Below are 24,439 nucleotides of genomic sequence, written 5' to 3'. Positions count from 1 at the left end.
TTAGACCAACCTATGTGAATTTCAGTTTTGCCACTTACCGGCTGTGGGCTGGTCGCTGGTGCATGGGGGTGTCAGGAAGGCCAAAGGAGACGCTAAGGATGGCTACCAATCCTTCAGCATTTGCAAGCCCTCAGGCCAGTGGTCTGCCACACACTCTCTTATCCACAATTTTATGGACTACTCATAGCTCCCCTGTGAATTATGTGATTGTATTTACTAATTTATAAATGTAGAAACAGAAGTTTCACCTGGAAAACTTGATTAAGGCTTCAAATAGTAATAGTATCTGAGATTTGACAGCCCACATCTTGCTCTTTCCCCGGCACCGCTGTGCTTTAAGTACCTGTGGGGGCCATGGAGCGGGAAGGATGGAATATTCTGGTTGGCCACCGGACCAGGGCTACAAGTCTGCCCTTGGTGGTGGTGGTGACAGAGGTGGGTAGAGTGTGGGTGGTGGCCAGTGTGTTTGGCAGTGCATCCCATCCACATAGAAGAGGCTGTTTTCTAAAGAAAAGCAGAGTGCTTACAAGGAGTAGGAGGATGGGGAAAGCCTGGTGTGCAGACAGAAAACAGTGAACAACTACGGCTTCTTAATTGTGCTTTTCTAAAACTAACATCAACCATTTTGTTTCTTTGACTACACACAACTGAAAAATGGAGAAAAGAATAACCACAGTCCTTCGAGTGGAAGGGAAGTTCAGGCTAGAATTTCAACATGTCCACGGATAATCCACAGAGAGAATGACCGAGCTGGCCACCTGCCTCTCTTGAACTTTCTGATAATTCTTTTTTTTTTTTTTAATTTAGAATTTTAAACATCTTAGGGAGCATTAGAAACTATTTCCGAAGAAACCAACAGTTCCAGAAAGGTCTTCAGCAAGTCCTTGGTTGCACTGACAAAATCAGAGTAAGCAAAGAGCAATAAATGTAACTATTGCATTCAACTAGTTGATAGGGCATGAGAAGTTAAAACAATATTTAATGGAGGAAAGTAACTGTTAAACAGATTTGAGACAGTGATTACCAAATGCAGCTAATTCCTGGGAACATGTTTTGGCTTTGTTACAGAAATTGTTAAACAGAATCTTCATCTCTCTCCCAGGTCTGGATTTTTACCAAGAGGGATGGCCTGATTCATGGGTTCTTTGTCTCCATCTTCCAGACCTGGGGAAAGTTCTTCTGTCCGCTTTTGGGAATCAGACTGTGGGCAGAAAATCAGACATAGCAATCAAAACATACCCCTGCCCTCAATATAAACCTTGCCATCAAGAGCTTCACGGATTCTCCAGAAGCAGGCATTGAGGCAAAGTTTGGAGTGCAAGATGTTTATTAGGGATTAACACCTGAGAAAGGAAGGGGTAGGAAGCAGAATTGGCAGAGGAGAAAACCAAACTATGATAGAGGCCTGACAAACCTTGGCCAACCTGCAAGGGAGCTCCAGAGAGAGTAGTTTCCATCAGAGCATCTTACATCAGACAAAAATGATCAGGCCTTTATACCCCCAGCCTCACTTAGTCACCAAATGTGGGATGCCCCAGGAAGGGCATCATTTTGGGGAAAGGCTGTGCTCTGCAGCTGAGGCAGACCCCGAAGGAGCTGGAAGCCGTCTGCTGACTGGACTTCCCACAGCCGGGCCGCAAGTCCATCCTTGAAAGGGGATCTGATGATGCATCTGTCTACCACAAAGGCCACCGAGACAAGGCAGTTGCAAGCTCTCAGGGTTTGCGTGGGGGTGGGTGAATAGACAGCAGCAGGAGTTGGTGGTTTGCCTAAGGCCACATGGGGTATTGGTCTTCCTTTGTTTGCATAAGCTTTCACTTGAGCTCTTAGTGTCATTATGTCTTCTATCTGCATTAGAAAGACGGATCCAGCCTTGTTTTTCAGTTCACATCAAGATTCCAAGATAGGAGCAACAGATCTTTCAGGGAAAAGAATCAAGAATTGTCAGGAAATATTTCCCTTTTTCAGTTATTTATTACAGAATAAGAAATCGCTCCAAAACTTACTGGCTTACCACAACAATAATTTATTATTTCTCACAATTATGTGGGTGGAATGGGCTCAGTAGAGCGGCTCTTCTGATTGGGGGTAGGCCGAGGTCGCACACGCAGCTGCATTCAGCTGAGAGTTTGGCTAAAGCTGGGTAAGGTAGTCTCCTAGGTAGTCTCCAAGGGAATCTCCTGTCCTCCAGCGCTCTCTCCATATGACCTCTGACCATGTACTGTCCTGGTCTGGACTTCACAGCATAGCAGCAGGTCTCCCAAACTGAGAAGCAAAAGATGCCCGTCCTTTTAAGGCCAGGGTTCAAAAGCCCCAGACTGTTATTTCCATTGCATTCTCTTGGTCAAAGCAAATCACAGAGCAAGGCCAGATTCCTCCTGATGGCAAGAACGGCAAAGAATTTGGAACCATCCTTGTCCACTACATTTTCCTAAGCCATTGTGTCTCAACCCTTGCAAATATAGATTCCCAAGGCCTATTTCCAGATATTCTGACTTTACTGGTCTGGGGTAAGACCTGAGCATCAATATTTAAGCTTCTTAGGGAATTTAATATGCAGCTGGTTTTGGGGAACCGTAAACTGTGATGTCTTTTGTTCCTCTGTTGATAAGGAAATGGCTTCCATCTTGCAGGAATCCTGTGTGGCTTACGTTTGGATAAACTTCCGTTCTGATGCCTAAAGGGTGCTCTAAATCCTGACCTATTTTAGTTACTTACAGGCCAACCAGAAACCTGAGAACATAGATTTACTCTTAACAGCCATTGAGCTGAAGCATCACATTTAGAAAAGTGTCCTCTAGTCAACAGTATTTACTGGTATGGCTCTGGTTCTCTGAAATCCTCAGCCAAAACCTTAAACTAAATTTTAAACCTCAGTTCCCTGCCATGCATTGTAGGTTTACAAGTGACCTTTGTTCTCTCAAAATACTGATAGACCATTGGTAATTTACACTCGTAGAAGAACTCTTTTATTTACTCAAAACATTAGTTTCCTTTTCCCAGCAGCATTCTGTCGCATACTGAAATGATGTGATCCTCATGTGCAAAGTCTTCTGTTACTTTCCAGCAAAGATACAACTAGAGCAAGCAGCGTCTCCTGTAAACATCATCCAGAAGAGTTCTCAGCAAAGTTGTTGCCCACCAGTTACAGTGTGTTTCTGGATATTAATTATTGATCAAATACTATTGATATAATAGATTGATACAATTAGTTCCATGCCAAAGCAAAAATAAAAATGCAATGATTTAGACTGAAGCCTTATCAGGAGTAAACTTAGCACTTCCATTAGGTGATCGTTAGGTTATTTAATAGATTCCTAACCTGGGGTAAGGGTTTGTGGTTAGGATTCAAGGGGTCAGTGAACTTAGAAGGGAAAAAAATTGCATCTTTATTTTCACTAACCTCTAACTGAAACATCATTTCCTTCCATTATGAATGTAGGCAACAAACCACAGCAGTATTAGCAGTGCCTTTGACTTTGTCACCGTAGAAAGCAGAGATATTTTCACATCAAATACAGATGCTGTTGCAAATAGCTGGAAACAATGCTTATGACCATCACTACATTAAAGTTACAGGAGTTATCAGACCCACGGGTTGCTCTTCTATATGTGTTCATATAGAAAGGTGTATGTCGATGTATCACAAATTCATGTTTAGCTGTTTTGATCATTTCAATGTAATGGCTTCATTTGTAATCTATAATATATATATGAGTGAATCATGTATTTAAAAACATTATTCTGAGAGGTATCTATAGGCTACACTCAACAGCCATAGGGGTCCATGGCACACAAAAGACAAAGAACCCATGGATTAGACTATTTGAATTGTTGAAAATAATTCATAAACTCTCCCCAACCCAAACCATGGACCACCTTTGGTGACCTCAGATTGAGAAGTTATGAGCTTGAATTTCATTTATTTTTTATTACCTTGGCGATTCTCACTACTTCTATTATCACCATACTCAAGTGACATTATAGCTTAGGGATTAAGATAATGAATACTGTGTTAGACCTGGATTAGCTCCCAGCTCTACCACTTACTAGCTGTGTGACCTTGGGCAAGTTACTTAACCTCTCCAAGAGGTTCCTCATCTGTAAACTGGGGTTGATATGAATACCTACCTCTCTTGCAGAAGGATTCATTATTAGAATTAATTAAGATAATGCTCATTTATTACTTGACACTCTGTCTGGCATCTAGTAAGCATGTAATAAGTATTTATTTTATTGTCTTTGTTGACCTCTCCTAGCATGAATCTGTTTTCACAGGGCAAGACGCTTCCCCCAACCCCATCTAACAGGGTCCTTAAGAGATACTATGTCTTAAAGGCTCAGATGATGAAATGGGCTGAGTATTATTCATCAGATAGGACTAGAAATACTGCAGTTGTATCCAGTTTTCCCTTCACCATAACAAGGAAACTGCCTGGATGAGAGATGGAAGAAGAAGAGGGGACTGGGGAGGAGTTCCATGTTTTGCTGCATGGCAGTCTAACAAAAGTATATGAAAATCACTAAATTGAGTGATGAGATGTTTCTAAAGCATTGAGTCCCTTCTAGTTTAACAATAGTCTGAAACATCCCTGCCTGTTGACAATAAATGAAGCACCCAGCCTTAATGCTTTTGTTCTGGGGTTTTTTTGGGGGGTTTTTTGGTTTTTTTTTTTTTTTTTTTTTTCATTTGTACTGAGCTTCTAACATATAGAAACAGGGAAGAAGGGGAATATAGGAGCTTAGATTTAGAGAGTAAAAAATAATCTAGCAAAAAACAAAAAAACCAAATGTTCGGCAACTTCTTGCTCTTCTGCTGTCCAGCATGGAGATGTGGGTGTTATTGTTGTTCCTCTATTTATTTTTTTATGCAGCAACTGGAGTCCCAAGGTTTCCATTCTGGCACCAGCTCTGTCTTCTTGGAGCTGCTTGCCAGAGGGGGACTTCCCACTTTTGCCTTTGTTTCCTTCAATTGCTTCTCTGTATCCTCCTCACTTACTGTTTTTAGACAAAGGGTCCATCTCGTCATCCCTGTGTTGGGCAGAAGGAAAAAGCACAACAGAGAACATGTTAAATTTCTTCAAGATTCATTTTTGTGAGTTTGGCAGCATCAGTAGGTGGGTTTTTTCTTTTCTTTTGTAGTTGAAAATTGAATAATATCCAAAAATATGTAACATACTTGTGTAAGATAAAACAAACAATGATAACTGAATACCCTTGTGCTTACCAGTCACTTAGGAAATGCAGCATTACCAGCAGCCCATTCCCTTCCCTCACTGGCCCTGGAGGTAAACCACTGCCCTGGATTTTTTTATCACCCTTTTCCTTTTTGAAAAAAATTAATAGTTTTACTGCAGATATACATCTCCATAAATGATATTTTACTTTTCATGTTTAATTTTATACAAAAGGAATTATTCTGTATGATTTTGCAATATACTGTTGCTCTTCAATACTTTGAGATTCATCGTGTTGATACATGCAAAACTGTGCTTCGTTCTTTTACATTGCTGCATAGTATTCCATTGTGTGATTATATCATTTGTCCATTCCACTGCTGATGGGCATTTGGGTTGTTTCCAGCTTTTTGCTACTATAAATATGGCTGCTGTACACAACCTTGCAAATATCTCCTTGGGCCTGCATGCAAGACTTTCTCTAAGAATAATTCCTAGAGGTGGAATGGATGAGTTCACAGGGTCTGAGCATCTTCAACTTCTTTAGGTAATGCCAAACTGTTTTCCAAATTGATTGTATTCTTTCCAGTAATGTACAAGGGTTCTGGTTATTCCACTATCTCACCGGCTCTTGGACTTGTCTCTAGGCATCTTTCAGCTGGGCTTGTTAAGTGGAAGGGGGCACTTAATGTCCTTTCCCATGTCTAATATACATGGTCTGTCTTCTTTTTCTCTTGCTCTCTTTCCCGTCTTCTTCTGTGGCTACCATCAATTGAAAGACTGTAGCATCCACACCCAGTGAAAGGGTGGAGTGGACATGTCATATCCAAGTCTTGGTACTGCTTTGGTTCTGTGGATGCACTTTTCTTTCTGGATGGCCTGGGCTGATGCTGGCTATCAAAATAACCAGCTTTAAAAAAATTAGAAATTTATTCCTTCAGCACCTTATCACTTCAGCTTACCAGCAGTGGCTCAGTATAAGAAGCAACTAATAAAATAGACATTTCAACTTAAGCCTGGATTTGCAGGCAAGGCCTAGACCACAGGGAGAAGAACCTGAATCTTTTTTCCAACACAGCACAAATCCCCTCACTTCCATCACTTTTCCATTGAAACGACAAGGAAGTGAAGTTTTTTAGCCAGTTGCTTTGCTGTGAGTCTTACCAGAAAATTAAGAAGAATAGTAATTGGCAAATACTACTCACCCAGTTCTTTAGCTAGCCTTTCTCACATCTGCTTTATAGTATCCTTCTCACTGACCTGATTTACTCACTTCCTAGTGCTTGACACAGAAACCACAAAGAACTACTTAAAAAGAAAAACACTGATTTTATACAAACCAATAAAAAACGTACAGCATTTTGGGGGACATAAAAAAACAATGGCTACCCTACATTATAAATTCTAAAATGAAACAGTTTTTGCCTTGTGGTGTTTTAAGAAAAGGCACAAATTTTAAAAGATGCTATTCAAGAACACTCTGAATATGTGTTTTTAAGTTGTTTAAACTTTTTCCCTTTTACAATAGCCTCATTAACTGGTCTTAACTAGTCTCGTTTCTCTCCAACCTACCCTTCTCTCTGTGCTTTTTCCAAAATGCAAGTCCGATCCTGTTTTTCCTTGTTTAAAATCCCTCACTAACTCCCTGATACCTGAAGAATGAAGTCTGAACTCTTTACATAAGAGAGTAAAGATATTTGATCTGGCCTCTGCTTCCTTCCCCAACCTGGACTCTCACTCTCCCTCCTTCTTAACTAGAATCCTGAAAAACGAAACAAAACACCTTATAATTCCCCAAGCACACCTTACTGTTCTGTCAGCCAATAATTCCCATGGATTCCCTCTGCTTTTCTTATAAGGCCCTTCCTACTCCTCTGACTGCCTGGAAAACCCCCATTTGCCTTTCAGAGCTAAGCTCCAGCATCACCTCTAGGAAGCCCTTCTCCCAGAATTCCTCCTTCTCTGCATCTCTTTCTATGTACATCTCCTGTTGCATGTACCACACTGGGTTTTCATTTGCCTCTTCAATTGCCTTCCTCCTCTATTTGACACTGAGCTCCTTGAGGACAGGAATAATGTACGATTTATGATTGTAGCAAACCCCTTAGCACAGTTCCTGGCACTCAGTAAATGTTCAGCGAATTAGAATTAAAATCAAATTGTCCCCTACCTTATGCCCACACCCCTCTCATTTGTGTGTATATTCAAATACTACAATTCTCAAGGAATGCAATAGTTGCTCACCATTTGTACATACCAGAATGTCTTCTAGGAAATAGACTAGACATGCTGAGATGATGAATAGTTCAAAACAATGCCCATCAAACGAAAGGATGCATTGTTTATGTCCACTGAAGACTATTTCCTTTCTGTGTTACATAAGAGAAAAAAGGAGAAATATTCTGGGAAAAAAATTTATGGAAGGGGTTGTAGAAGTTTCATTATCTCAGTGGCTGACTAGTGTATCCTCTCCTTTAAAAAAAATTGAATTCTCGGTATTTGAGGGGTTTTTTTCCCTTTTCTTAAAAAAACATACAGCTCGCTTCTTGAAAACAAAGGCAATAATAAACAATAGCAACTCCCAATTTTACTCTGATTATTTGCCAAGAGTCCTCTTAGTTCATGTGGTTCTATTTCATTAGAGAGGACTGATTAGCTTAAAAAGAAGGCTACTAAATTAAGCTACCCAAATATGCACTTAGTTAATACTCAGGGGGCTAATTTATTGTATTATTTAAAATATAAATTGGATAGCAGATCTAGTTGCTGAGGTATAGCAGCTCAGCAATGATGCATAATTTTCTCTTAGCTATTGAGTGGTTTTCAATAATCTATTGAAATTTAACAGAGAACCATTTCATTATGAGAAGTGAATAAATACTAAGAAGGCTAACATTTAAAGTATTATCTGCACATGCAGAACAGGTTTTAAAAATTAATGTTATTTGAGGAACAAAGAGGAATGGGGGTTTGCCTTTTAAACAATAACTTTTCGTTGTTTCAATTTGAAGCATAACCAGATTTACAAAGTTGCTTGTGGGAATAGTAAATGGAGCCAAAAAACAAACAAGGTAGAGTGTGGAGTTGGGTAGAGAAATGGGCAGCATGAAGGAACAAAATAAAGTTGTGTTGCAGTATTGCTACGTTGTCAGCTGGACTAAGGGCATTATTTTTGCCTTGCGCTCTTTGGTTTAGCAGTAAAGACAGTGTGCCTTGTTCTGTTTCAACAAATGGCATCATTGAAAATGTTGCACCATTCGCCATATTTTGTCTTCTAAATTCCCGGAACCTGGGGGCATTTGCGGGTCTGGGGTCCCCTTAAGCTGTGGGTCAGGAACACAGTTGAATGTAGATACCCTCTGTGGTCAGGAGTGGCCCCCAAAAGACCACGTTTGGAGTGTCTTAGGGGCTCTGATACACAGAAGGATCCTGACAACTTGGTGGTGTGGTCTTGAAACTATTACTGCCAGTAATACTAGAACTCAGTGGGGACAGACAGGAATGGAAGCAGGCAACAGGACCTTCTTACCTTCCTGCAAATATTTGAAACCCAGCCCATCTGATATCCTGCGCCAAGGTTTCAGAGAAGATAATTTACCCATTTGAATGGATATTTCTTTGATTTATTTTGGGAAAGAGGAAGAATGCCTTAATGTGTCATGTTTCCCCAGGAACATCAAAATGTCAGAGAACCAGTGGTCTGAGAGTAAACCAGCTTGGGAGGGAGGGGAGCCACTGATCTGTAGTGTTTGCCAATCTCCGTGGTGTAAATACTCCCACTATGGCTGATTTCAGGCTACCAACATGATGTCACCAAATGTGGAGTGGGGCAGCCACGTGCGTAATCCAATCTCCTAAACCAGTGGGAAAGAACTCCAGCACACCACTGCTGGAGCTAGCCTACACTACTGTTTGCAGGAAGCAAAATTTTGGCAAGTTGGCTGGCTCTTGTTTCCATGTTACCCAGAAGACAGTGAGTCAGGGTCTAAGTCCTCACAACACTCCTGGCAGAGAGCATTTGCTGCTATAACCTCTGCCCTCTCCTCCCCTATTCTCATTCGCTCTTCCCAAAGAAAACTACAAATGTGGATCATAAAGCTAGATATTGAGTAAGGGTAATTAATGAACTGGATTGTGCTTTTTATCCTCTTGTGGATATCTAATATAAAAACTGCACATGGAGGGAGTAAAGTTTTGATTACTTTTTAATTGCATGAAGCCCTATGTTGTAAAGTGGGTTCTTAAAAGGGAAAAAAGACCCAACAGCTTTTTGCCATTCTGCTGAGACAAGTAAGGTCTTGCTTGATTGACATTTCTGTGTGGGGAGAAGAGGGTGTTAGGCGTTGCATGAGGTGAAAGGGGGTGGAAAGAATGGGATGGATCCTGGTGTTGGCAGGCTTAAGGGATACAATTCACTCTAGACAGTTAAACCTATTGACAGAGGTTTGATTTCTTATTTAAGTTGCTTTCTTACTTTAACTGGAACATTCTTTCCCATGGGAAGGAAAGATTCATAGCACGGAAATAAAAGAAGCCTGGAAGAGAAATATTTCCCCTCCGAAAGAAAATATTATAATCTATCTTTCCCCTCCTAAAGAAAATATTATAATCTATCTTCTGAAAAAGTATAGTAATGAAGTTTACAGTTCCTAGTAACTTCTAATCTTTCTCTGCTCTTAAAGGGAAAACATATTCCTTTGACCATAAAAATTCAGATAATAATAGTATGATGACCTTTGGTTGAGTGCTTATTATTTGCCTGTATGATACGTGGTGCAAGCTTAATACACATCTGTGGACCAAGTGCCATGTAACATTTTATATGCATTATTTCTATGAATTCTCACAGAAAGTTAAATATTCTTAGCATGACTAACCATTCCAGATCGCCTGGCACTTTTTCAGTGTTAGCACTAAAAGTTTTATGTTCGCAGTAACTCCTCAGTCCTGGGCAAACTGGGACAACTGGTCACCCTAATTCTTATCTCCATTTTACAGATGGGAAAATAGAGTTAGTTAAGTCATTGTGCCCAAGTCACGGAGCTGGGTTCCAGCCCAGATCTGCTAAATCCTGAGTCCATGCCTTTAAGCTTTTATTGTTGTTCTTAATAGAGTGGGGTTGGTTTGACCCATGCTATTATTGTGTCATAATCAAAAGTGGAAATCCTAAATTATGATATTGTTGCAACTGATTAAGTTAGATGAGAGCCTCTTGGGAACTGTAAGGTAGCATCAAAGCTCTATATTGACTACTCTAGAAACGATGCCACTGTGATGGCTACATTTAGGTCAGCTAAAGCACCCTTTCCCCTCAATAATTATTTGCTACCCTAGGACTTACAGTGGTGAATCTGAAGGCGTTTTCCCTGAGTGTTGTGGGAGCAGCCGTGAGCCTTGACCTTCACTTTGCTTTTTGTTTTTTATTGGAAGTGACTTGCCTCACTCTTTGTTAAGAGGCGGCTGCTAACAAGCTTTGGCTTATTTTTTATTCTCATTACCAAGTACCCTTTCTTTTTAGTATATTTTTTATTTGAGTGCATATTTATTTTATTTCTACTCAGGGTTAGTGTCTGAAAACAAAAAGGTAAGAGTTTGTAAATGTGGAATGGAATAAAAATAATAAAAGAAATTTAGCGTAAATCAGAAACTAACAAACAAGACTCTCTTGAGTGTCTGCATCAACCTGTAGTAGAAAACAAGGACTATAAACTATCCTATATCACCTGCCTCCCAAACCTGCTTCTGCCATGTGCCTCTTTTCTTCTTTCTTGGTTAATAACATCACTTCTTGCAAAGCTGCAGATGTCAGAAGCCTGAAATGGGGAGGTTGTTGGTGTGTTGGAGGGGGATGCTTTCACTTAAACTTTGATTAATCACTAATTTTATTATTTCTACCCCAACATCTCTCTTCCCTTCCCCTTCTCACCATCTGTCTTAGGAGCCTACATCATCTCTCACCTGAAGATGTAGTCTCCTAATTTGCCTCCTTACCCCAGTATCATTTCCTTCCAAATCAGCCCCCTCATTACATATTACGTCATCTTTCTACAATGCAAATCTGAGCGCATCACTACTCTGCTTAAAACCCTCGAGGATATGGGCTTCCCTGGTGGCGCAGTGGTTGAGAGTCTGCCTGCCAATGCAGGGGACACGGGTTCGAGCCCTGGTCTGGGAAGATCCCACATGCCACAGAGCAACTAAGCCCGTGTGCCACAACTACTGAGCCTGCGCGTCTGGAGCCTGTGCTCCGCAACAAGAGAGGCCGCGATAGTGAGAGGCCCGCACACCGCGATGATGAGTGGCCCCCGCTCGCCGCAACTAGAGAAAGCCCTCACACAGAAACGAAGACCCAACACAGCCAAAAATAAATATAAATAAATTTAAAAATTTAACGAAAAAAAAAAAAAAACCCTCGAGGATATATCCAGAATAGGCAAACCCATAGAGACAGAAAGTAGATTAGTGATTGCCAGGGACTGGCAGGAAGAGGGGAATGGAAAGTGATTGCTAATGAGTATAGGGTTTCCTTTGGGGTGATGAAAACGTTCTGCAACTAGATAGTGGTGATGGTTGCACAACACTGTGAATATACTAAATGCTACTGAATTGTTCAATGTAAAATGGTTAGAATGATAATTTTATATTATGTGTATTTTAACACACACACACACACACAAATCCTATAGGATAAGGTCCATGCATCCCAGCAGCATGTCATATGGGGTTTACCTGTTCAACTGTCCCTTCTGCTTTCCCACTAACTCTTTACAACTGGGACCTCTTTTGGATTACTGCACGTGCCATGCAGTTTCATGCCCCACTGTTTTTTGTTTTTTTTGTTTTTGTTTTTGTTTTAATTTATTTATTTTTGGCTGCGTTGGGTCCTCGTTGCTGTGCGTGGTCTCCCTCCAGTTGTGGCGAGCAGGGGCCACCCTCCGCTGCTGCGTGCAGGCCTCTCACTGTCGTGGCCTCTCCTACCGCGGAGCACAGGCTCCAGGCGTGCAGGCTTCAGTAGCTGTGGCATGCGGGCTCAGTAGTTGTGGCTCGCGGGCTCCAGAGCCCAGGCTCAGTAGTTGTGGCACATGGGCTTAGTTGCTCCCTGGCATGTGGGATCTTCCTGGCCCAGGGCTCGAACCTGCATCCCCTGCATTGGCAGGCGGATTCTCAACCACGGTGCCACCAGGGAAGCCCGCCCCACTGCTTTTGAACTCACAGTTTCCTTTGTCTTTAGTGCATCCCTTCCCCCCTCCCCAACCCACCATTGTCCGGTGATCTGCTCCTCCAGGACTCCCAGGAAGTTTCCCCTGACACAGCTATGTCAACACACCCATTGTGAATTTCCATCTATATTTCATCTCAAAAGGCACAACTGAGAAACCTTTATTGCTAGGTCCATGTTTCTAGTTCCAGGGAGCATTGTACTGTTTTCTAAAACGTAAAGTGTAATGAAGCTTTAAAGTGTTTTGTATAACCCTTTGAAAATTCATGACATCTGGAACACATGAGTTTAGGGGTTTCAGTTCTAGTGTGAAAGCACCCAAAAAATACAGTTTCTGGTGATGAGACCATTTCTATCCAGGGAGCCTTGAGATTAATCTTGTCACATTTAAATATGTAATCATGACCCTGTCACATTTTTTTACACAGCTCTAAAAACTCTGTAGTGATTTGTGTTCTCGATTCGTGAGTGGTGAGTGGCTTGGTTATAAACAGCAGAGTGGGTTTTTTTCAGCACTCATAAATTTATTTTTGAGGTTAACTTCAGTAAAATGCTGTATGGGAATCTGATAGAGAACATCGAGAATTTTGTGGTATGTGAAAAAGACTTTGTTCCTAAATGAGCTTTTCTTTCCAATCTTAATGACACCATTTATGATGTCATTTGGTCATTACATATGGCAGCTCAGAATTGGACCAGGGATTAGGCAACTCACTGTGAATAAGAATTATAACACCTAACCCCTGTCATCTCTTCTTTACCACTTGTTTATCATGGATGTAGAAGGTGGATGTTAGTGTGTGTGTGAGAGTGTGAGAGAGAGAGACTGTGTGTGTGTGTGTGTGTGTGTGTGTGTGTATAAACACCAGGAGAGCAGATGATCAGGAAAAAATACACTAAGGTCAGGTCATGAGTAGATGTTAACCAAATTTCTCTTTGTATTCTCCCTTGATGTAAAAACAGAACTGCCTGATTTCTCACAAAATAGAAAGTTGGTTTAAATAGCGGTTCTCAAAGCGTAGGCTTTGGACCAACAGCAGCAACAACAATACTTTGGAACTGTTTGAAACGCAAATTCTTAGGGGCCTCCCTGGTGGCGCAGTGGTTAAGAATCTGCCTGCCAACGCAGGGGGCACAGCAGTCTGCGTTAACAAGCTCAGGTACTTTTATGCACGCTTGTTTGAGAACTACTGTGTTAACTCGCTTAAACCAAGATTTTTCCTTGCTAATGTAGGAACACAATGTTCTAGGTTGGTTAGGTTGATACAAGCATTTTGATCTTGGATTTTGAACACAGATAATTACTGGAAGAATAATTACAATGGCTGATATTTCTTAAGTACCATCCCAGGCCAGGCACTGTGCCAAGTGTTCCAATGGATATTATTCCATTAATTCCTTATACAACTATCCCAGGACATAATATTTTATTCTCTGTTGTACAGTTAAGGAAACTGAAACTCAGAGACATGAAGTTAATTGCCCAGGGTCACACAGCTTGCTGTGCCTCTGGTCATGCTCCTGCACTTTGACTCCCGAGCCCAGGCCATCAAGCACTATGCTATCCCATTAGTGGCAGCTCTGGTCTGGAAGACAGGATGACCTTTAGCTCCTGAGTATTCAGTTTATTACTGTTCTGGATGGTTGCCACCAAACTCATTTCCAGTTTAAGCAGCTGGGTTTTGTCATAAACATGACTTCGTTAAATGTCCTCAGCTGAGCTGAAGCTGCATAGAAATCACTCATCGGATTCCTGCCAAGGCCGGAGAATTGGATGAGAAGCTACAGGAAGAGAATTCTAGCCTGGGATAGTGGGGGCAGCAGAAGTTTCCCTCCAGAGCCACATGCACAGGCTCTTGTCACAGATGTGTTTACTTTCAGTCTGTGACAAAAAGTGGGACACGGTGGGTTTCCAGATGCAAGCTGGAACACAAATGGTAGATGGACGCCACTGTCATAGCAGCAAGGCACAGATGACGGCTGGTGGAGGGTAGCATAAAGCAGATGTCTCCAATGGTATATGAGGGGTAAGGCCAACCTCAGAGGGCTCTTCAGAGGCGAGTGAAACGTTCTGTGACTACGCCGTAAAGTTCTGTTCAAAGTAAGGAATTATTGTGTAAGTACTGTAATTTGATTAAAAACACTGGCGTTTGCATTAGAAGCCAGGGTTCTAGCCGCTTCCTTTACTTACAGTTGTATGACCTGGACAAGCCCCCTTATAGCTCCAGTCTCCTCGACGCTGCTGTGAAGGGTGCTCTCTGCTGTTGTTCAGGGCACAGCTTCTACAGCTGTAAGCTGCAAAATAAAATTCATCTAATAACATTGATCCGCTTATCTCACAGCAAGGTTGGAAGATGGTGGGTGTTGGGGGGAGGGGGTAATATAATCAACACACTATGCAAATCTTTTTTTTTTTTTTTTTTTTCTGCTTCAGTTCTTTTCAGATTGATGCAGGTACAAGGTCGGCCTCTAATAAAGGGACTTTTTAAAAGTAGTCTTTAATTCTTGATTGTGATTCAGCAGCTAAAAGTCACTGAATGTGATTGCTTTATAGCATGTGTTCACTTACATCAGCCACTACTAACTCCTGTCCGTTCTCCACACGTGCAACAGGACCTCTCAGGCCACAGGGATCTCTCCTGCATGCAGCCTCCCAGCACTCAGTGTCGGTTCTTTCCCTTTTTGAATCATGAAGGCCTGCCCTTGTTGTAGAGAGGTCCTTGGGACATTGGCTGAAACCATAGACTTTCCGAGTGCAGAGCCTGGCGTAAGGGTGGCCCCTTGTAGGGTCTTGTGTGAGTCTGAACTCATCTCAACTACAGAAGTTTTAAGGATGCTTTATATATCCTGAGAGGTGACAGAGGGGTCCATTGTTATCCAAACCTCTTGAGTTTACCCCTAAGACTAGTGGATTCCGTTATATGTAAATTTTACACAGAATTTGGGGAGAAGTATACTGATACCCCCATTTTACTTTGAAATGTGTCAAAAAGATAAGGTGGATTAATAGATGGATAGTGAGATCCATCTGTAAGAAGACAAGTGAGTGTTAATGAGAATATCTCAATGGTGCATATATGAAATTCTTTCAAATTTGCTATATGTTTGAAAATGTTTCATAATAAAATGTCAGGAAAAATAGGATGTTCTAACTCTTTACTGCTCAAAAATGGGCTTTTAAAATTTCAGCTATCAAGGATTTCTCTTTCGTTATTGTTTTAATTTTTTGGAGGATCAAAATATCTCCTTTATTAATGGTACAGGCTAAGGTGGAAGGTATAGCTTAGTGTGACAGCCAAGTGGACCAGCTAACTGAAGGGTGGAATTAGGTAGATTCCTCCACCCAATGGCAGGCAGAGCTGGTCTGGGGTAGGTCTCCCCACCTTAGTGCCGTAACCGGGTAGAATTACAGCACAGCACAGCACGGAGGCGCAGACAGCTCCGTCCCAAGAGGAAAAAGACAAGGAGGAATTTTCCAGTTCTATACATGTCAAAGATGAACGCAACTTGGTATAAAATTGAATAACTACACAATTTTAAAACTTTCTTACATTAAGGTACCTATTATTAATGCTATCAAAAGCAGACAATCAGCATATCCAAAGGCATGGATTGATACGTTCTTTATTTCATGTAAGCTTTAAGAATACTTTAATCCAAATTAAAACTTTCCATTTATCTAGAATATCTGATTCTCTAAATTTCAGTTTTTCTTCTGTTTTTCTTCTTTAAGGTAATTGTTCGAGGTGGAGGCCACATTTTGCCCTATGATCAGCCTTTGAGATCTTTTGACATGATTAATCGATTCATTTTTGAAAGAGGATGGGATCCTTATTGATGGATCAGCTACTTTCCTAAAAGAGAATGTCAGGGATTTTAATCTTTGAAAAGAAAAATTTTAAAACATAAGATGTCACATAAATAAGAAAATTATCTTTTTAAATCTGCAAAATGTTTCTCATCAATAAAAATTATCCTTGAAACAAGTGAGGTTCTGTTTTGGAGGATCACTACAAAATTAACTGTAAGAAGATGCTGTGCATGAGTGAGAATTACATCTTTTAACTTAAAGGATGGAAAGGATGGATTCTGAGACAGCGATTCAGATGGAAATGGATAAATAAATGGGATGTTGGGGCCTTGAATAGGAATTTTAAATTCCTTCTAAAATGATGTGAAAAGTGCAGTAAATGAATAAAGGTGTAACTACATCTTGTTCTATAAATAACAGAAAAGCTTATCATACCATGCATCTGAAGGTGTTTGGTAAATAACAGGTAAGAACATCTGACTTATCATTCCAAAGGAATGGGTGACCTTATAATAGTGGTGAGGAAGAGACTTTGGAATGCAGAAAGTCTTAGCAAGAAAGGTAGCTTGGAATTCTTTGAATTAGAAATCTTATATGTAAAAGAAATGATGTACTGATTGATGATAAGCAGAGGATCTTAATCAGAGAACATACTAAATCCTTGCCTTTTCTTTCTTCTTTTTGTTTTGTTTTTTTTTTTTTTTTGCTCGTCAGTTCGTTTGAAATATATGCATTTATCAAACAGCCTGCAGGCCACATTAGTTATGAGCCATTTTTAATTTGGGTTTTAAATTCTGTACTTCTTTTAGCCAAATAAAGAATAACCTAATTTTGTATAATAATTGTTGGAATATCAAAAAAATTTGAGATCATCTTGCATCAAAATATATACATTTATAAATATACATACATGAGTAATTTTCCAACTAAAATATCACATCTCGGCACATCTTTCCTATTTATGCATCAAACACTCACATCTCTAATTCTACAGCACGTTTGGCTTTTTCCACATCATTTCCCCCTCATATTACCCATCTATGAATTGGCTTACTGGGGAACTAAATTTAAAAAGTCAAAGCCTCTTGCTGCAGATATTTTATTGAGTTCTTTTAATTTCTCATTTTGTGCCTGATTTCATTCAGGGTTGAGATTTTCCTTTTTTTTTTTATACATGTTGTTCATTGTGCCCATATACTGTCAGACCTCAAATTGAACATTCTGATCAAAAGCAAATTTTAATTATTGCAGAGAATAAACTGGGGGAAGTGTGCACAAAGCTTTGCATATAGCCCCACCTGCAAGTTAAATAGTTGCATTTGGTCCCAATAATGTGTAGTGGAAAGAGCACCAACTGTGGCTGGGAGACCTGGGATTTAGTCCCAGGTGTGTCGCACGTGCACTGGATGTTTTGGATAAGTCATCTCACTGTACTAGCCTCCCAAAGTCTCAAAGAAGATAGCCAGAAGAGATTTCTGAGGTTCCTTCCAGCTCATATATCATTGTCATAGTGACTGTTTCACCAAGGAACCATGAGATGATATAGTCAAGCCTCATTATTAGTGGATTCCATATTTGCATCACCTACTGATTAAAATTTATTTGTAATCCCCAAATCAATACTTGCTCACTTTGTGGTCATTTGTGAGCATGGACAGAGTGATGAGAAATTTGAGTTACCCAATATGCACATTCTCAGCTGAGGTCAAACGAGGCAACACTGCCTTCTTGTTTCAGCTCTCCTAATGTAAACAAGCATCCTTTTGGCAGTCTACTTAGTGCCACATTTTCTGCATCTTTGTGCTTTTATTGGTGATTCTGCTATTTAAAAGGACTCCCAAGCATAGTGCTGAAGTGCCGTCTAGTGTTCTTGAGCACAAGAAGGCTGTGATGTGCCTTATGGGGGAAAGATGTGTGTTAGATAAGGTTCGTTCAGGCGTGAGTTATATGCTGTTGGCTATGAGGTCAATATTATTGAAGCAACGATATATGTTAAATAAGGTTTCTTTAACACACATAGAACAAGGTTATGTTTTGATTGGATGACCAAAATGTTGTGACCAAAGGCTAGTAGGAAACCAAGTCCTGGATTTCCCTGGGAGCAGTGTTTCAGAACTCTAATTCAGTGTTTAGGGAGGTGTTATAGAAAATATCTACAGTGAACAGACAGAATGGACTGTTCTTATGGAACACTTAGAGTAGGGATCAACACAAAATCATAGCTCAGTAAGTGGAAGTGGTAGATGTTGTCATTGTTTTAGATGTTGTCATTTTTATCATCTCCCTGTCCCAGGCACCAGGCCAGTGGGGACTGTTGGGGACACCTTGCCAGGCCTTCCCAGAGCAACCCTAGCCAAGTCCCTTGAGGCTACAGTCCTATGGAGACTGAATCTGGCAGGTATTTTACATTAAAAGAAGGGAGGGTAGGGTAGTTCAGAGACTAAAGAAAAGCAAGTTTTTGAATTTAGTTGGAGAGAGTCCTTTGTGGAGAGACTCTCCCAGTGAGGTAGGCATCGCCCATGAGACACACCAGTCTATTAAGGTGCCCTCCCTTAGTCCAGACAAGAGACAGGCAGAAAGTCTCACATGACTGCCGTTACTGCAAGCAGACAACTTATATAAACAAGGGGAATTACAGTGAGGACAGGTGAGGCATCTTCTCAAGCTTCTGGGTCCAGCATACTGCCAGTGACTGCAATGTACATGCCTGTAGGATGTTATCAATGTGGTTCATTTCATAAAAACAAAGTCTTCAAATAGTAGGACCTTTATAACTCTTTGCCATGCGATGGGAAATGGCCAGGTCAGTCTCTCGTACCACATGGGCTATCTCAGGGCAGTGTATTTAAAGGAGCTGTAGAACCTGAGAATGGGTCCTGCATTCTTTCTTTCTTTGACAAAAAGACAAGGGTTGCAGATGAGCGAGTGGCTATTGTTAGTATGTCATCTAGCAGATATTTTTTTAAAAAGTAAACACATAATCTGCCCTTTCAAGGTAGAAGTGATACTTTAAAAATTAGTGAGAATGTAATTTCTTTTCAAAAGACATTTAATCTATGGCAAGAGCATTTTGAAAACAGATGTTTGGAAATGTTTCCATTTACTGTGTGTGCATTACCAAAAAAAAAAAAAATCCTTAACTCAGGAAAAATTTCAACAAACGTCTTTACATAAAAGATGGGATTGAAAAATGCATGTTGGGAGTTAATAAAGCTCATCTAATGAGGTACTGCTTCCATTTGGATCTACATCTCTAGAATGTGTCTTTTTCAGCTCTGACGGACTTGGAAACCAAGTGTCAAAATAAACTGAACATATAACCAGACATTTGAATGTTATCTCACAAAAGGGTAACCCAAGATTTTCAAACATGACAAAGCATATTCAACACATTGATCCTATTAAAAATACTAACAGTAATATTTTAGAAAGTATAAATATTTTGTACTACTAAAAATCAATTTTTAAGAATTAAGTATTTAAAATTTCATCCTTTATCATTTCAAAGTTTCCATTTTAATTATTTCATAGTATATATGTTATTAGTACAGTAGTGGCATGGTTATACTTTATAAATGAGTGAATAATCATACATTTTTTGGTATGCCTTCAGCAATTTTTTAACAATAGGGGTGACATAGCATAAAGGTTTGGAGAACACTGAGAGGACAGAAGAAGTCCAAATTTAACAGTGGCCTTAAACTATGCACTGATTTTGTTAAGTTAAAAAAACAAGGCATCTAAAAATATAGTATGTTTCATTTATAAGAAAGGAAGGGAGAAAGGAAGGAAGGGAAATAAAATCAAACGAATAAATAAATAAGGGAGGGAGAGAGAGACACACACAGAAGTTTTGTAAGGAATAGAGTGCCTCTGGAAAGATAAACAAGGAACCAATAACAGTAGGGGAGGAAGGACAATGTGTTACTGGGCATGGGTGTGAAAGAGACAATTTTTTAAGTATATTTTGATTTTTATACCATTTTGTGCTTATGTTATGTATGTAAATATTAAAAATCTGGCCCCAGGATCTCAGAGAAAGAACTGCCTTTTGGGTTATGTTTCTGTGGAAGCAGAGCCCAGAGGATAGGTCCATGGACTAAGTCTGCTCAGCGCAAGGCCAGAGGGAGAGTGTTTGGGTTCCCTGGGCAGCCTGACAGTGGAGAGGAGATGCTGCTAAAAATTCAAGAAAAGGCAGGGTTTGAGGAGGTAAGAGAGGAAGACTCTGGCCACATGTCTGCTGAGATCAGAGAAGTGTAGAGTTCTGCAGGACCTGGAATGAGGAGCAACGTTAGCCCTGCCCTCCCCACCCCCACCATGCACAAAGTAGGGCAGGGGGAGCTTGCTGAATGCTGTCGTTGCATTGTGCTGGGGGGAGGCCAGTGGGGAGTGACTTGATTTGACCTTTGGGTTGCAATTGTAAAGAGGCAGAAAAGCATTTCTGTTGCAGTGGAAGTCTGTTGGGTGGCCCATGAGTAGGTCTGGAAGGCCCAGCCTCGACCTCTCAGAGGTTGTTACCAAGAGGCGAAATAGGCCTTCCCTGGGGATTCATTTCAGCTGTAGACACCTAATTCTGTGAATCAGAAGTAATAATAACAGCTATTCTTTTTAAGCCCCTAAAATGCGCCAGATGTTCACCAAGATACCACCAGGTAGATGGTTTTCCCATTTCACAGAGGAGGTCATGGAACTTCATTGATACAGAGAGACTTGCCTGAGGTTCCTACAAACAATGGCAGAGCCAGTCCAGATTCAAACTCATGTGTCTCTCCTTAAACTCCATCCTCTTTCCACGGAGAAGGCACCCTGCCTCCTGATCCTGAAGCTCTTTCTCACCTGATGACATCAATGGGTAAGTGTCAGGTGACCCCATTTGGGGTTAGAGTGTATACCAGCATTAAAAATGGGCTTTATTTTTAAATATTACATACACCAGATTATTGGAAACTAGATGTTGTATCTGCTCCACCCAAGAGGAACTAGTTTAAATTGGAATCCTGATTCTCTGGAAAGTACTAAGAGCTTTCATTTAATTACTTATGTATGTGAAGTTCTTTAGCCATCTTTTCTCATACTACCAGAAATGTGGTAGATAAGGCCAGAAAACAAAGACAGATCCTGGGATAAACTGCTTGACTTGAGCCCTGATTCGTCTGGGAAAGTCTGGCATTCCCTTTCTTTCTTCATGTGAATGACAAGACCCCTCCTCTTACTGCTGATGATACGTGGGCATGGCCGTATCGATATTTATGCCATGTAGGCCCCTGGTTCTAAGCTCAGAAACCATTTCATTCTTCATGCTGAGCCCTTTCGGGGTTGCTCTCTGGTCCATGGGACTAACTGCAAAGATGAGTGATGGGGGCCCATTCAACTCCACCATCACAAAGGAAGTTTGTACACTGGGATGAAATACAACTACCTGCTCAGATTACCTTTTCTTGCATACTGTAATGGTTATTGCTATTATAATTTGGAAGATTTAAAAAACATTCAGAAAACAAACCTGAGAGTGATTGATTTTGCTGCCCCTAAGACACCGAGTTAGGAATTGAAAGCAGACCGTTGTGATTTATATCCGCTCGACCCCAAGGAAGGACATCTGTTGGATCATTTTAAAGGGATTTTTGGCAACTTCAGGAGTGTGACGTGGGCTGTCTGCATTCCCCGGGGCTCTGCAATTGAGTAGAAGAGGCCAGGCCTGTGGTTGCTGTTCAAACGGATTTAACAGGAAAATTCGTTGCATCTAGCCAGATCTTTTGGGTCAATATTACTCTTTTTCTTAAATCTTTAATGTGCAAATTGTTCATTGCAAAAGTTAAGTAAAAACATCCCCTCCCCAACCCCACACCATACCAGTGGTGACCACTGATAACTCATCCCAGGCTAAGGGAGGGTGGGCTACCTTGAACTCAGTACCACTAAGACTGCACCCAATGGGGGAAGACAATTACCGCCCCACCGAAAAATAATCAAAACAAGGTGTTGTTACTAGAAGAAAGGAAGCCCGGATGCCAGGCAGCCCAGAGCCAAAAAATGTCCACCATATGCAGGAGTCAAAGCTCAGTAGAAAGAGTAAAGCCAACCTCTACATTTTGACATACAGTGGGACTACACATTGGTAATCTTCCTAATTTCCCAAGGAATATTTATAATCAACACTCACATGTACATCTAGTAATCTTTGATGATACTTAAAATTTTCTTACATGAATCCCAGGGGAGAAAGGAAGTGAGTGCCTGACAGAATTGAGGAGGGGGAAGGGGGAGCATTGTTGGAAGAGAACAGGAAACCCAGACACTCACATCAACATTATGAATAGAAATTCTCCTGGATCCCTGGCCCCATCATGGCTGCCATCATGGTTGCACTAGGATGCGCCATATTAAACCTCATAGGTGACAGGACCTGTTCGGGGTGCTAAAGACACAGAGACAATTTTTGCCAACACTCCCCTGCCTCCGAGGCCCTCTAACTGGGGAGAGGGGAGCATGGGAGAGGGGAGGTGGGTAACCACTGCACAAATAACCATAGTCCCAGACTGCTAAGTGCTTTCGTAGAGGAAGGTACAAAGCGCTCTGAGAGCAGAGAATAAGGAGTGATGAATTATTCCTGGGGAGGAGAAGTTTTCCAAACTGAGGGGTGGAGGAAGGCTGGAGGTCCAGAGGTCAAGAGTGGCACTGACCTTGCCTAAAGCTTGAGCGTAAGTGTGCTGGGGAAATGGTGAGGCTCTGAGCACCCCTGCCTTCTCTCCTCCTGTTTTTATCCTCCCACCCCTGATAGTTCAATTATTTTGTTACAAAATCTGAATTCTCAAAGAACTACTCTAAACTTCTGTGATGGAAAAAGTAGGACAGATTCCCATATTCAGCTGATTTGAGTAAACCCCTAACGACCATGCTTTCGTTTTTCCATCTTGTCTCTATAGAGTTGGGGAAAGATTTAGAAGGCTATCTGCCTGTAAGTCCATCCATCAAGTGGCTTTGGTGGCATGCGAAATGGCATTTCTTTATTAAAATCCCCACACACTATACAGTAACATATTGCGACAGGCTGTCTTATACCAATTTCCCATCTCCCCGGGGAAGAGAAACATCCTGTAAGGAGGTCATTTTGAGATGGTCCCAGAGTGTGACTCACTGGAGGGATAATGCCAAAAGCTTTGGGGCAAAAATAAACAAAAGTGAAAAAAATACATCAATTCTATCCAAAAAAAAAAAAGACTGGGAGTGGTGTTGCACTGGAAAATTGAAGCTGATCTTGAGCAGGACTGAGGGGATAGTGGAGAGGGATTTTGTTTAGTAAATTAGGTAGTTTGTTCAGGGTGAAATTTCACCAGCATATACTTTCCTGGGTAGGGCTGTGAGGGACAGAGGGAAAGGGATCTCTAATAAGACACAGCTCCCTCAAATGAGCACCTTCTACCCCTGAAAAATCTTAACATTTGTTAGCCTAGAACATAAGAGGTTCTAAGAATATTTAAGAGTTCTAGTTTCTTATGCACTGAGAGATGTAATTCTCTTTTGGCCTCTTAAGTAAACCAAACTCCATGTAGCTTTGCTTCTAGATCATATTCTTCCCTTGCTGAGTGGTCAGAGAGTAAAAAAGATGCACCAGCCCAGGGAGCATGTGATTTTGAACCCCAATTCCAAATTTTCTGGGATTTTCAACTCTTTGGTGGAATTTTTTCTCCCTGGGCTTAAGTAGAGTAAAAGGAGTTGTTAGTCACATATTCAATTTGGAAACATTACAAAGACAAGAAAAAGAATTCAATAAATTTGAGTTATTAGAATACACCCAGTTATGAAAACTGGAATTGGGTGGTTTAAAAACACTACTGCCAATCATTAGAGAAATGTAAGTTAAAACCACAATGAGGTACCACCTCACACCAGTCAGAATGGCCATCATCAAAAAATCTAGAAACAATAAATGCTGGAGAGGCTGTGGAGAAAAGGGAACCCTCCTGCACTGTTGGTGGGAATGTAAATTGATACAGCCACTATGGAGAACAGTATGGAGTTTCCTTAAAAAACTAAAAATAGAACTACCATATGACCCAGCAATCCCACTACTGGGCATATACCCTGAGAAAACCATAATTCAAAAAGAGATATGTACCACAGTGTTCATTGCAGCACTACTTACAATAGGCAGGACATGGAAGCAACCTAAATGTCCATCGACAGATGAATGGATAAAGAAGATGTGGCACATACACACAATGGAATATT

General features: G+C 40.8%; 1 protein-coding gene and 1 long non-coding RNA gene across 7 annotated transcripts in view; one reads left to right on the top strand and one right to left on the bottom strand.

Moving 5' to 3' along the window:
• The window catches only part of CPVL (carboxypeptidase vitellogenic like), a 142,098-nt gene that overhangs the window by 94,607 nt on the left and 23,052 nt on the right, over positions 1–24,439 (top strand). For 3 of the 6 annotated variants that reach the window (XM_082397988.1, XM_082397986.1, XM_082397987.1), the window contains exon 13: positions 16,130–16,779. The exons of the other annotated variants lie outside the window; for them this stretch is intronic. In XM_082397988.1, coding sequence (XP_082254114.1) covers positions 16,130–16,234 — 105 coding nt within the window. In that variant the 3' untranslated portion in view covers positions 16,235–16,779. Of the gene's footprint in view, positions 1–16,129; positions 16,780–24,439 lie in introns of those variants that run through there. 6 annotated transcript variants of the gene reach the window in all.
• Positions 1,955–24,439, bottom strand: part of LOC309631549 — a 57,502-nt gene continuing 35,017 nt past the window's right edge. Inside the window, exons 10-14 of the long non-coding RNA XR_014246340.1 lie at positions 22,511–22,625; positions 21,711–21,879; positions 14,588–14,691; positions 14,435–14,488; positions 1,955–5,031 (exon numbers count right to left, since the gene is read on the bottom strand). This is a non-coding gene — a long non-coding RNA (uncharacterized lncRNA). The remainder of the gene's footprint in view (positions 5,032–14,434; positions 14,489–14,587; positions 14,692–21,710; positions 21,880–22,510; positions 22,626–24,439) is intronic.

Source organism: Balaenoptera borealis, assembly GCF_965194805.1.
Source record: "Balaenoptera borealis genome assembly, chromosome: 7".
In the NCBI taxonomy this organism is placed as follows: domain Eukaryota; kingdom Metazoa; phylum Chordata; class Mammalia; order Artiodactyla; family Balaenopteridae; genus Balaenoptera; species Balaenoptera borealis.
This window is presented reverse-complemented; position numbering and strand designations above follow the sequence as displayed.